This window comes from Aotus nancymaae, unplaced genomic scaffold (genome assembly GCF_030222135.1).
Source record: "Aotus nancymaae isolate 86718 unplaced genomic scaffold, 86718_ANA_hifiasm-v0.15.2.pri h1tg000059l, whole genome shotgun sequence".
Lineage (NCBI taxonomy): Eukaryota > Metazoa > Chordata > Mammalia > Primates > Aotidae > Aotus > Aotus nancymaae.
This window is the reverse complement of record NW_026988473.1, coordinates 45,188,679-45,202,966: the sequence shown is the minus strand read 5'-3', so window position 1 is coordinate 45,202,966 and position 14,288 is coordinate 45,188,679. Positions and strand designations below refer to the sequence as shown.

The window sequence follows — 14,288 nt, the reverse complement described above, 5'->3', positions numbered from 1 at the left end:
CATGATCCATGTTACAAGAGCAGGTACCCATAATTAACAACTTTAGAAGAAATGGTAATTTAAAAATAGCTGAGTTAATATACATTCCAGTTTGTTTAGGGCAGTCACAATTTACCCTTGTTGTCCTGACAGAATTATGAATTTACTGTCAAGTGTCCCAGTTTACACAGTTACCCTGTCTCTAAAGCATGCTTTTGGATTTGAATATAATTACCTTTAGAAAAATAACAGTAACCCATGGAAGTGCCTAGACACCTTTAAAATATATAAAATAATTCAATCTTTAATCCTTGTGATTGGTTTTAGAAAGAAGTGGTGCCAGGGAAAATGTTCTAACAAAGATTCAATAGCCATGTATCATTTTAAAATTTAAATATATTATTGTAATGTCCTATCTACTTAACTGTTGCTATGAAGATGAACACTCAGGGTCACACAAACCCTCATTTAGACACAGTTCTTGTGAAGACAGAGCAGGAAGCAAGATTTCAAAGCACTGGCAGGCTCTACATTAAATACATATTTCTTCTACCATCTGCCACCATATCTAAAATACCTTTATTATCCAAACTCATTTATTTGGGTTTTAATTTCTTCTGTAGTATTCTATTAAACTGGACTGGTACCACAGAGTTCATTAATGACAATACCTGATCAGAAGGGAGCTGGTTTCTGGAATCAAGGCCTCCCAGGACAGAGCCAGATGGAGTCAAAAAGGGATAAGAAGTACCTGGTACTAAACAAGATGCTCTGCTTAGGGTGTCCCTGACCCTTCTTAGTATTTTAAGCAACACCCACTATTTGCACCTTTGTGTCTCTCAACAGAGAATCTTACCCCAGAAGTCATAAAATCTTGAAAACAATCTCAGCTAATGCTTGTTACTGCTCTCATACTATTTTAAGACACATCTGTGTTCATTTGGCTTTATAATGCTGTGACTTTTATTCTAATACACACATTGATTTGATTAAACAAAATTCAGGCATAAGGCAATATACATCCTTGTTCCCCAAAACATCCAGGCACTTTCAGCGCCTTTCAGCACAGACGAGGTATGGTTGGGGCTGCAACGTCATGCCTAACCTGGGCTTCAGATTTGGAACTAGTTCATGTGGAAAATGCAAATGAAACCTCTGAAGCAATGCTGTAAAAAACAAAAACATTTCCATCCGAGCCAACTGTTCTCCAAGACAATGTCTTCTCCCTAAACAGAAAAAGCAGATATATTAATTTTTTAAACCTCCAATATTTCCAAAATTAATGTCTAATATTTGGATGTCAGGGAATCTGGAATTTAAAGAAATGTCTAATATTTGGGTGTCAGGAAATCTGGAATTTAAAGAAAGTGAGGGGAATTATGTTTATTAAAGAATTTTCTTAAATCTCAAATAATAGAAATTGACAGTTCAGCTCCCAGAACCCATTCCTTTACTTCCTTTTGTCAGACAATGGACTTTTACAAGACTTTAGTTCCAACTCCCACTTTCCTTGTATTGTACAACAGAGCCTAAAATATGCCATGAAAAATCCAATTTGAGGTGAGATATTTTGCTCAAGAAAAGTCCACTTCATTTCAACTAATTGTGTAGTCTTCCCCATTGAAGGAGAAGAGTTTCTAGTCCATCTTCCATGGGTCTTGTGTACCTTTTCACAGAAGAAGCAATATTTTCCTAGTTGAAGAGGAGGTACAATAACCAGAGGCCAAGAGAGTGAGATTCTAGTTTTACTTAAGTGACTGTGTTTTTTCCCTCTCTGGGTCTCAGTTTCTCAATCTACTGTTACTGACTTCTCATTCCACAAGTTTTGACTATAAGCCAAAAAGCCACAGGCAAAAAGAGTTTTAGAAGAAGCCAGGAGTTCTCAAAAGTTTATCTCTAGTTAATAAATTATGGCTTATTTTAAGCAAAAGCAGGTGTTAATTACTTCCAATTAAATCATTCTCTCCCCTTCAGGGCTATGTTTTTAGATTTAGAATATTTAATTCTATAGCAGGATGCTTCAGATTAAGAGCTATATCTAATGAACTATTGTTATCCTTTATTCTAAAGTTACGCCCCTGTGAAAGTTCACTTACCTAGGGAAAAAGGAATCAAAGCTTCCTTCTTGGCAAAATATCCACTGTTGTCCAGAAATCGCTCAGGATAGAATACTTCTGGGTCTCTCCAGTACTTTTCATCAAAGTGTACAGAATAAAGATTTGTAATTACTGTTGTGCCTTTAGGAATGGAATAACCCCGTACAACTGTATCTTCAGAGGTTGCATGGAAAATCCCTAACGGAACTATGTTACAGAATCTTAAAACTTCGTGCAAAACTGCCTCAGTATAAGGCATTTTGCATTTGTCGTCCCAAGAAGGCTTCCCATTGGGGCCCATAATTAAATCAATCTCTTTCTGAACTTGTCCTGTCAGAGAAAAAGTATTCAAGTTATTATGCAATTCTTAGAATTACAGCTAAAGTTATTTCCCTTTGGAATGAAATAAAGGATAACCTATAACAGACAATAGGATATGGATATACCCAGATTCAGATTTTTTATTATCTGGGAGTTCCACGGAAATATATGCTAATAGTAGCCAGTGCTCTGGGTAGCTGTACTGTGCAAAACATATTAGAAGTAATAAGAATAAACATTAAACAAATCTAGAATTGGAGTAACATCACTCTCAGTAAGAAAAATAGTAAAGCACAAAATTAATTTTTTAATTAAAAAGAATGAGAGTTCAGGTTCCAGCTCCGCCACTTGCAGATACTCAGCCTTTTTCCTCATTTATAAAATAGGCATAATAAGACCTATTTCAGATATTTTTTTACATGAATTGAGATAATAGATTTGAAAAATTTTTGGAAATATTACATATTTCTACCCTTGGCTAGCACAGCAGGAGTTTCTAAAGAAAATGTATTGTGCATGGCCAAGACTCAAAAACATGTATGAACCCTACATGTAAGGACAGACCCTGAGATTATCAAGAGAATCCTCACCTTGAATATTAGGATAAAGGGCCATGAAAAGAATTGCCCACCGTAGCACATTGGTTGTAGTTTCCGTTCCAGCAATGATGAGTTCACCCACTGAGAAAATTAGGTTTTCTTTGGAGAAAGTAGACGATGGGTCATTTTTACTTTGATCCATCTCATCTAAATAAGCATCAACAAAATGCTGAGGTAACTGAGGCTTTCTGCTGACTGAAGCTTTTTCAATAAGTCTGGAGAGAAAATCATAGACCACAGCTGCATTTCTAAAGAGCTGTTGATGTTTTCCAAAAGGTAGGATGCCAATCCATGGAAAGGCGTTATACAAGAAGACTGAGGCACTGGCAGCAAGTTCCACATTTTCACTAAATAACTCAATCATGTGCTGAAAATCAGTGTCTTCATAAGTGAATCGTTCTCCAAATATAATCAGATTAGTTATGTTTGAAACAGCGTTTGTTATTAATTGTTTAAAGTCAAAAGGTCTACCTTTGTGTGTTTCAATAGCATCAATGAAAAATTTGGTTTCTTCTAAGATTTTAGATTCAAAAGACTTTTGGCCATATCCAAAATATCGAAAGCTGTTTACAGCTATTCTTCTGTGATCCACCCATCCTCGGCCGTATCTGGAATTGAGTAAGCCTGAAAAAACAAAGTATTAAAATATTGTATAATTTCTACTTCTCTGTATCTAACAGCTGAGAGGGAACAAAATTTTTTAAATGGATGGTTAGTCATTCTTCTCCAAATTATCCTCCTATATAACTACATGGTTGGGTCCTGTTCTCAGTAACTCATTAGCCAGAGTATTAAAACAGATAAAGTTTTTCTACTCCTTATCTGGGGACTGGCAGAAAAGACTTATAATTGTACCACTGTAAGAAGCTAGTCAGTCTTGTGTAATTTAACCTGGTAAAATAGGCCCAGGGTGACTATAATCTCCAACTTTTACTATAAGCCTAATTTACAAAAGACAAATGACCACATGTTCTATGGGCAAAATTTTTTCTTAGACTAAACAAATACCTAAAAATCATCCTTCTAGAATTATAAATGTTCTGCTTAAAAGAGAATGGCTTTTAGAATATATATTTCCACCTCTTAAAGGGATATGGTAGACAACAAAGTAACTATGGCAGAGGCAAGGGTACTCTGAATGAGTTGTCAATTTAGTGAAATGCTGAAGTCAAAAGAAAGGCAAAATGAAGCTCAAACTTTTCTAAGGCCAATATTGCCTGCCTTAATTTCAGAGTCTTCACAGTGTATCTGCTGTTTTGATGTGGCTACCATGGAAATTTTCCCCCTTAAATTAATTCAACATCTTCAGTGCACATATTTATGTAATATGTACTTTACTCAAAATTTCACTCATTACTGGCTACCTATGATAAATCTCACATTGATATATGATTCTCAATGTTGGAGGTGAGGCCTGGTGGGAACTGACTGGATCATAGGGGCAGATCCCTTATTAATGGTCTTACAACATCCCCTTGATGATAAGTGAGTTCTCACTTAGTTAGCTCATGTGAGATCTGGTTGTTTAAAAGTTTAGGTCCTCCCGCTACTCACTCTCACTCCCACTCTTGCCATATGACATGCTGGCTTTCCCCAATGCCTTTTGCCATTATTATGAGCTTCAGCAGAAGCAGATGGCCTCAGCAGAAGCAGATGCCAGCACCACGCTTCCTATAAAGCATGCAGAACCATGAGCCAATTAAATCTCTATCCTTTATAGGTTACCCAGCCTCTGGTATTTTTTTTATAGGAATACAAAATGGACTAATACAACCCACAGTGAAAAATGTTACAATCTCTTGTGTACATGAGGTGCATACAAAATTTACATTCCAACTACTTTGTACAATAATTTTTGAATCTAGAGCTTATTAAAAAGTTATCATACATAAGGAAGTCATTAGTGCTATGTAGGAATCTTATATTCCCATAGTCCATTCTTTTTCTATACTCCCAGATGACTATTCATTCAACAAATATTCATTTAACATGTTTTTGTGGAACACCCACTATGTTCCAGAGAATGTTCTAAGTGTCAGAAATATATCAGGAAACAAAATAACAAATAAATTACATAGCAAGTAAAAAGATATAGGGTGGTCAGCAAAAGCCTCACTGAGAAGATGACATCTAAGTAAAGACTCATAGGAGATGACGGAGTGAAACAAGCAAATACCTGAGGAAAGACCACTGGAGTTAGAGGGAACAGCTAGTGCAATGGTGCTAAGATGAAACCAGCCCTAGAGAAATATGTGCACATTGGGTATATAAAGAAGAAGATACAGAGGAGCACTGTTTATTATAACCCTACACTGGCCAAGCTGTTGCCTGGGCATGAGGCTGGATCTACCCAAAGGGCAACTTTTTTCCATTCACACAGTGGGTTTAATAGTGGCCATGATTTTCTACTTCCAAGGTCAGTACATAGTACCTTAAAACAACACATATAATGTTCTGCTTTTTAAAAATCTTAAGTTGAATGCTTTACCTTTATGATAAAAATAGTCTAAACAATAAATTTACATCTTTGAAACATATATACTTTGTCTCAAATATTACTGTGATTACATTATCTTTCATTTTAATCATCTTTTTAAAGGTCTTCTATAATTGTGGCTTCTTCTTTGGTCTAATTGTTACTTAGAAGAGTATTTAAGAGGTTAGAGGTTTGTTTTTTATTTATATTACTGTTTTCAAGTATCATTATACTCTGGCCTGAGAATTCAGTTTTACAACTGGTGTTTTCTCTGTATTAGTTGATTTGCTTTGTGATGTAATATAGGATTTTTATTTTTGTCTTTTTAACCAATGTCTTTATTTTTAGCCCATGTAAGCAAGATATTAAATTTTTCTTTGAAATTAAATGTTAAACTCACATTAGAGAATTTGGGATACCACTTTAGTAAAAATTCTTACACTATTAACTATTAAAACCACTGTATGTGATTTGAACATTCTATTTTAGGGGGTCTGTTGCTGCTTTCTTCTTACCAATTTTGTCAACTTGCAGTCTTTCCCCCTTGTTGAATATGGAATCTCCAACACTGATCAACACTAAACAATATAGAATGCTAGTCCTTTACGCAAACTGTGCAACTCTGCACTTACTAATCACAGCAATTAGCAGTCAAGAAAGCTGCTTCAAGTTCTGTAACCTTTTAAGTAAAATGATAGTAAAAATGTCATCAAGTACTCAAGATGGGTTCAAAAGGGCACTTCTGATTCAAGTCCAAGTGTGTGTTTATTCCTAACTTGTTTCACAAAACCTGATGGTATTAGGTGCTGATTCTTTAAAACATTATTTATAGTACTTATTAGAGCTGACATCAATAGAATTAGCAATGTACTAGTCTAAAATATGAATGTAGTTCAGCCTGAAAGGTCCTCAAATACTAGGTTCTATAAGTAAATAGTTTCTTGTTAATCAGTATAAAATAATCCAACTCTATGTACTAAAACTTAAAATAAGAAATGTGATTTTAAATAATTTAGTAAATCACTAAATAGGTAAAAATAAACATACCTCCCATTTTTGTCATCTTCATGAATAAAGGAAGGCATGGTCTGTCTGCAAAAATTTCACTTTGATGAACAAGGCATTCCTTAACTATATCATAGCCATTTAGAACCACAGTTGATATCCCTCCAAGATCTAAACTGAAGATCTTTTAAGAAGAGGAAAAGAAAAACAACATTTAAACGGCAGAATGTTATGGAGAAATATAACCACGAAAATCTACAAGTGGTAAGTGCAGCTCTTCCAGGATTTGTTACGTCCCTGAAAATGTAGGCAGTTATTACTCAACTGACAATGTTCAGAGTATCCTCCTTCTATAAGGCATGTAAAATTGTGATTTCATTATGCATTCAGTGCCTGAAGTCACAATCTTACCAACAGTATAATGAAAAGGGTATTGGACTCAGGAGGCCTGGGTCTAGTTTAAGGTTTGACATTAAACAGATAAGAGACTCTGGGCAGAACACTTAACCTATTTGGGCTTCAGTATTGCCACAGAAAATATATTTGATATACCTGCTCTTTTATGATTCATTCCACCTCAAACTGTTCAATGATATCTAGGAATCTCCTTTTATTTACAAGATGAATGAGGCTAGTGAGGGAGAGGACTGTCAAAGACCTGAGAGACAACTTTGAAGTATAAACATATTGTAACTAAGCCCATTTGTATTTGGCTCTCAATTTCACAAAGTGAATGAAGAGGGCCCTAAGGGAACCTGACCTTGGAGGAAAGGCATTTACCACAAAGGCTAGGTGGCTGCCTCTCAGTTAAGGGGAAGGCAAACAGGATCCATTCCATGCCTTGCTGGAGTTGTCTGCCTTGTGCCTCACCTCAGGCTTACTTACAATTTCACACCTCCTGTAGTCTATTCTAGCTAACCCAATATAAGGGCCTAGTCCAGTGAGAGTTCAGTAGAAAGTTGTATCAGCAAAGGTCATGAGGTCTGCCAAGTGGTAACAATCAACCAGCTGAGTAATGGGGCCACCAGAGTCTTTGGCACAAGAGTGGGCCCTGCCAACTGAGCAGTAGGTATATCCAAAACCTTGGGAAAAGAACAGGGACTGCCTGCCATAAGCAGTGGTATTAGTCAAAAGTGATAGTGGAAGAGTTCTAAGTAAAAGGGAATGGCTACTAGCCGAGCAAAGTGGGGACAAAGCAGTAATGTAGTCCTATTAAAGGAAAGTCTCTTTGCAGAAGTCAGCTTTAGCAGAGACAATAAAAAGATGAGATTTCACAAGGATAGTAATAGAGCCATGAACTTAAAGTTGTATCACTATGAAGGCAGAACAGAGGGCAAATGTATTTCAGAATAGAGCTTCAGGATAGAGCTTCAAGCTGTGGACACCAGGGATTACAAAAGTCAAGGAGGAGCCATGGCTTGAGAAAGCTGTTACACAATCCACCTTTACTCAAGAATCTGAGATGGTTCTCTATTTGAGGGTAGAACTGGAGAAATTTTTACTTGAACTAGTATCTATTTCTGTATACATGGTTTTCAAGGACTTTTGGTAAAGGTTTGTAAATCAAATTGTGAAAACTTATCCTTAAACTGCTTTGATCTATGGAAGAGTCCAAGATTAGCTTATATATTCTTTGATTTATTTAACAATTTTTAGTGCCAATTATGGGCTAATTATAATACTAGTAGAGATGTAAACAGGAATACACAAAACATTTTCCTTGCCTTCTTCTAGATCACTCTATGATCTTCAAGTCTCTTTCCCTCGCCCAAACCAGCCCTACCCATAATTTTTCACTCTCCCAATTAATGACCACTCCATACATCTTTCAAGTTGTTGAGGCCCAAAACTTTGCAGTCACCCACACTGACTCATCATTTTCTTCCAAACTCCACATCCAACTGCTCAGCAGCCATGTTGTTTCTACCTTCAGAATATAAACAGAATCAGACTATTTCTTATAACCTGCAGGTGACTGGTCTAAGTCACCTGCATTTCTCCCTTATGTTATAATCACAACTTCCTAACTGGTTTCCCTAATTTCACCCTTGTCTTTTTACAGGTAATTCTCAACATGGCATTCTCTTGCTTCATGACCTTTCGTCTTGCTCTTCTCTTAGTCTAGAATGTTCCTCCTTTTGATATTCCCATAGCTTGCTCCTTTATTTCCTTTAAGTCTTTGTTCAGATGCTATCTTTGTAGTAAGACCTGTTCTGATTAACCAATTTAAAATCTGACCCTGCCCCCCAGCATTCTCCATTCCCTTATCCCAATTTAGTTTACTTCCTACACTGTACTCTTCGAACATATTATATAATTTACTTGTGTTTACATTGTCTATCATCCTCCCACTAGAATGTAAGGTACATAAGGGCAGGAATCTGTTTTGGTCACTGCTACATCTCTAGCACTTACGACACTGCACAGCATATGACAATAGAAATATATGTTGAATTAATTAATAGTTGTGGATACATATATTTAAGCATATTATAACATCACAATCCAAGTGTTAATAACAGACAAATGTGCAAAGTGCTGTTGATGAAAACCATTAAGTGACTGCCACACTTTTCTACCTTTGCTTGGTTTGTTTCCTCATTTGGAAAGCATCCCTTAACTGCCATACTATCCTAACCATACCAAGTCTTTAAGAACCATACTACATGATGCCTTTCTTGGGGCACTCTTTTTCTCTCTACTTTGAACCACACAGCACATGCTGAAAAGCTCCCATGGTACTTATTTAATGCTACCTTGAACCAGAAACATTCATATTCTTGTCTTCTGCCTGCCTGCTAAATTATAAACTCCTTAGGAGCAGTGATTTAATCTTTTTCATCTTTGAATCCTTCCACAGAATCTCATTCAGTGCTATGCATAAAGTTCTCAATAAATGCTGAAAAAATAAATTAATATGTCTACTTGCCTTAAAGGAATTATTTTATTGTCTTTAAGTGCATTACCAGAAAAGAATCTGATAAAGCAACTTGTATTGGCTTTGCTAGCCAGGGAATGCCTCTTGAAATCTACATTAAGATTAAAGTTACTGCAGAAATGTAAACATTCAGAATGAATCTCCAACAAAATGGTAATTTTTGATGTGAACGCCTCTATTTGAGATTGCCTTTAAAATGAATGTATAAATCCTGAGGACTGTTTAACTTTCAAGAATCACAGAGAATTTAACTCACTGACTACACAAACGTAGGTGTCACTTTAAGTGACTGACCTAAGCAATTTTAAAGTCCAATTTTCTTTTTCCTGTGAGTATATATCTCAAATTTAAAAAACAGTAGAGGCCGGGCAAGGTGGCTCACTACTGTAATCCCAGCACTTTGGGAGGCCAAGGCGGGTGGATCACGAGGTCAGGAGTTCAAGACCAGCCTGGCCAAGATGGTGAAACCCCACCCATCTCTACTGAAAATACAAAATATTAGCTGGGCATGGAGGCAGGTGCCTGTAATCCCAGCTACTCAGGAGGCTGAGGCAGAGAATTGCTTGAACCCTGGAGGCAGAGACTGTAGTGAGTTGAGATCGCACCACAGCACTCCAGCCTGGGCAACAGAGCGAGACTCTGTCTCAAAAACAAAACAAAACAAAACAAAACACACACACACACACACACACACACACAAAATAATAAAAGACAGTAGAAAACCAAGATTTTATTTATAAATAAGTTCTATGAACAACTTTCTGGAACCTTTCAGAAGTATAGGCAGTAACAGTCTTCTCCCACTTCCAGAAAAAGGTATAGTATTTTAACAATTTATACCAACTTTGAGACTTTGTCAGAATTGGAAAATATCTCTAAGAAAATGGGAGATCTTTAGAGGTGTTTCACACCAGAATAAAGATCAAATGCTGCTATAGCCTAGAGTTAATATGTTCGGTGGTTATCAGCTAAATCTAAGGCATAGTCAGGCAAACAATGTCTACTCTTTGATGCATATATTCTTTTCATTTTTGCTCCTTTCAGTTTTTCCTCTGCCCCCACTGCAGCTAGTAACGGTTTAGCCTTATTTCATTTGTAGTTAAGAGCTCCCTCTGTAAAGAACTATGGTTCCCTCAAACAGTGGCACCAGCAATAAAACTAGTTGGTCATGCCAAATTCTTATCTACTGAATCAGATCTACCTATCCCAAGATGACAGTCTAGTACGTTTATAATTTTTAACCTATGATAGGGGACTTAGATAATCCCCTGACCAAAAGAAATATTTATAATAATTCCCTTTTCTGTGAGAAACCATTTCAAATAATTTGCTTAAAAATACTTTCAAATTTGTAGGCCGAATAAATGTGTTATGGGTATAGAAACTAACATATGCAATAACATATGCAATAACTAAGAACACTCCAGTAGCACTTTACTGTTTTCCCTTGTTATTCTCACTATCGAGATGAGAAAAAACTAAGATTCAGAGTAGAGGTCAAGTTCTGTCTAGCAGAAGACCCAGTGTCTCGTCTTATGCTTTCACATTTTATTTCTCTAGACTATTATGATGCTGTGTACCAACATACCAAAGAGATCAAATATATTACATGAAAACCATGGGAATAAACTCAATTCTGGGAGAACTGCAGGTTGGAAAATAATATCTAAGAATTATACATACTTTCGTTACCTTGTCCAGATTCCCTTTAACAACATATAAATCATTAGTGACTTTCTATTCTAGAAACCTAGACTAATTCTTGAAAAAATTGGTTTAAGTAAGGATTTAAGGTCAAACCTGAAATACCACAGTTGCCAAACATCCCTGTACTTTTCCTTCAAAACACTGACCACAGCCTGTGGTCGATAATGAGATTAGTTTTCTCTCTCCCACTCATCTGCCTTCTTCACCGTCAGCGTCAGGCAGGAGCCTGGCCTGTAATTGCATATAAATAAGTGTAATTCAAAACAAGACACCCACAACCAAGCGGAGGTCGCCTTTTCCACTGCCAGTCACTGGGCATTTCCTTGCTTTCTCCTCCGTAGAATGGGGAGGAGCGAAGTACCGACCTCACCGGCTGGTTTTGAGTTTTAAATGAGTCACCAAGTTGGCAGTGACAGTGGCACACAGCAGGCGCCTTTTAAGTATCTGCTAAGGGGCCCTTCCCAGCGAGTCAGAAAGGCATTGGCGTCTGTGCCGTACGACCCCCGCAGCGGATTTTAGTCATCAATTCATTCACACGTTCACAATCAATTCCCAGGCCCCACTTCTCAGTCAGGGGTATTCCCCTGCGTTCTCCATCCTCACAAGAAACGCCTACACCAGTCGTTCGTCGACGGCAAACATCGAAGAACCTGCTATTAACCATCTAGAACTCAGCACACCTTGATTTTCCGACAGGCCGCGGGCAGCTTCTACAAAGCTGCAAGGTCGACTCGCAAGCCGCCCGCGCCTGACGGCCGGCGTCAATCCAGGACCTGAAGCGGCGGCGCGGCCGGCGAGCCAAACGGCGCAGGCGCAGGAGCAAGAGCTCGAGCGCTGGCGGGAAAATCAGGCCTGGATCGGCTTGGGGCCTCGGCCTGGAGTGGGGCACCGGCAGGGGCGGGGCTTCCGCCCCAGGGGGCACGGCGTCGCAGACTTCTCTCTCCCAGACCCGGGAAGTGGGTTTTCCTCAAACGGCAGCCGGCACACGGAGAGTTCCTGGCTACCCGGGTCAGGAGCGGCCGTAAGTCTAACCAGGAAGGTCCCAGCCAGCCCTGGCCAGCCTGGCAGGGCGGTCCTCCCTGCCCGGGTCCCGTCGGGGCTGTACCTCTCCGTACACCTGGCTCTGCTTTCTCATGTAGACATGGGGAAGCTCCGCCGAGGTGGCCAGGGAATAGATGTTGCCAATAAATGGCAGCCCCGGCGGCCCCGGAGGGAAGCCCATCGGCCGCCTCTGCTTCAGGAGCTGGCGGACCCCCAGCGCGAAGAGCAGCAGGAAAAGCGCGCCGCCGAGCGCCGCCGCTCCCTCCTCAGCTCTCCAGAGCTTCCACATCGGCCCGAGTTGGGGCTGCGAACTCCACCGCAGCCTTGAGACCCAGGCACTCACTGCAACCCTGCCGCACTCCCATTGGCAGGATATCCTCAGGTTCCGCCCTAGCTCCATGGCCATTGGCTGGCTGAGTTAGAGCTCAAGCCCCCTCGGGACAAGTACTCTCTAGCTTTTCGCGGCTTGGAGTCGGTTCTGCGAGGCTGGTCGCGGGTGCTACCTTTTGGAAGTTGCGCGGCTCTATGCGGGGCATTGAGCCAGGAGGCAGTTTTCCAGAATGTTGACACCAGGGCATTGACGATGTGTCTGGATGGCCTCACTCACTGGGGCTAGGCGGATCCTGCTTCTCTGTGGCCAGCCCTTTCTTAAACTGTCTTTAAGTACCAGGTCTACTTATTTCATTTTGGACTAGGAAAACTGGAGAGATGATCAACACTGCGGTCTTTAGATGAACCTGATAGTTTTCAGAATTTCCAGTAGAAAATTGACCCATCAGTAGTAAAAGAAAGTAATTTTACTTTTTTGTCCTGTTTTACTAATCTGTGTTTCTCCTTTTCATGTATTTTGTGTGTGATCTTTTAAGAATTGTGATGATTGAGCAGTTTATGTGCTTAATTCAGTTTACCTATATTTGACCCCTCTCTGGTCTTTCCAGACTGGTTACTTATTGGCAGTCACTGGATTCTTGTTTGCACTCGTTCACAAAGAGTATTTACTATTTTTCTGCCTCTACTGCCTGGAGTTAAGCAACTGATTTCATTATTATTCTTGCTAATTCAGTTTTTATTCCTGTTTTCTATTCGACAGTTCCTTGCAATGCAGGACTTACTGGGTTTGGGACTCTTCTAACAGCTGCCCTCTAATTGTGATTTAACAGTGGCATGAGTTTTATGGTCCACATTAGCTTATGGCTCATTCACACAACAAATATTTATTGAGTGTCTACTATGTTCCCATGTCCTAAGCAATGGAGATACATAGGTGAATAAGAGCAACAAAGTCCCAACCTTTCTAGAACTTACATTCTTAGGAGAGGGAAGAACAATAACATGGAAATAATAATTTTAGATAATCATAAGCAAATGAAAAGTGTGTTATAGAAAATGCCTGGTGGTTGGGGAGATAATTATAGCAGTTGAAGGGTGTCAAGGAAAGTCTATTAAGAAGATGATGTTGAAGCTGAGATCAACTGCTAAAGAGGTGTATTCGTTTCCTACTGCTGCTGTAACAAATTACCACGAATTTAATGGCTTACAACCACACAAATGTATTTTCTTACAATTCTTGAAGTGAGAAGTCCAAAATGGGTCTTCCTGGACTGAAAGAGAGGAGTTTGTAGGGCTTCATTCCTTCTAGAGACTAGGGGAGAATCTATTTCCTTGCCTTTTTCAGCTTCTAGAGGCTGCCCACATTCCTTGGCTTTCGTCCCCATTCCTTCCTCTTGAAGGCCATTAATGTCAGTTCAGATCCTTCCCACATTGCTGTCTCTCTGACTCTCTCTCTTTTACTTCCCTCTTCCACTTATAATGATCATTGTGATTATATTGGACCCATCTAGATAATCTCCATCTCAAGGTCAGCAGATTAGCCATTTAACTCCATCTGCAACCTTAATTCCTCTTGCCATGAAACCTAACATAGTTACAGGTTCTGGGGATTAGTATGTGGACCTATTGGGGGAGGGGAGCATTATTCTGCCTACTGTAGAAGGGAAACTTGAGGCAGACATGGGGGAAAATATTTCAAACAGAGGAAATACCAAGGACAAAGTCTTCATATACTAAACAAACCCTGTCCTCTGACAGTGTTCCCAGTTTCTCTACATCTCCCGTGCAAGGACACT

General features: G+C 39.1%; 1 protein-coding gene across 4 annotated transcripts; it reads right to left on the bottom strand.

Annotated features, from left to right (window-relative positions):
* Positions 1-539: 539 nt before the first annotated feature.
* On the bottom strand, positions 540-12,477 carry CYP2R1 (cytochrome P450 family 2 subfamily R member 1). 4 transcript variants are annotated; one of them, XM_012456594.2, is made up of 5 exons: positions 12,227-12,477; positions 6,519-6,660; positions 2,987-3,619; positions 2,076-2,405; positions 540-1,205 (listed from the first exon to the last, which is right to left on the bottom strand). In XM_012456594.2, exons 1-5 carry the CDS (start codon positions 12,449-12,451, stop codon positions 1,030-1,032), a joined length of 1,506 nt encoding a protein of 501 aa, XP_012312017.1. In that variant the 5' UTR covers positions 12,452-12,477; the 3' UTR covers positions 540-1,029. The 4 variants fall into 4 exon arrangements, with proteins under 4 accessions (XP_012312017.1, XP_064221212.1, XP_064221213.1 ...); XM_064365142.1 differs by lacking the exon at positions 12,227-12,477 and adding an exon at positions 11,398-11,912; XM_064365143.1 differs by lacking the exon at positions 12,227-12,477 and adding an exon at positions 11,802-11,883.
* Between the last annotated feature and the right edge of the window lie 1,811 nt (positions 12,478-14,288).

Bases quoted from the DNA above. Each gene is read 5' to 3' on its own strand.
- CYP2R1 (XM_012456594.2), bottom strand. From the start codon at position 12,451: ATGTGGAAGCTCTGGAGAGCTGAGGAGGGAGCGGCGGCGCTCGGCGGC. The intron at 3,620-6,518 runs GTATGTTTATTT...TTGTTTTTTCAG, and splicing joins GAAGATGACAAAAATGGGAG to GCTTACTCAATTCCAGATAC. The intron at 1,206-2,075 runs GTAAGTGAACTT...TTTTCTGTTTAG, and splicing joins TTTGATTCCTTTTTCCCTAG to GGAGAAGACATTGTCTTGGA.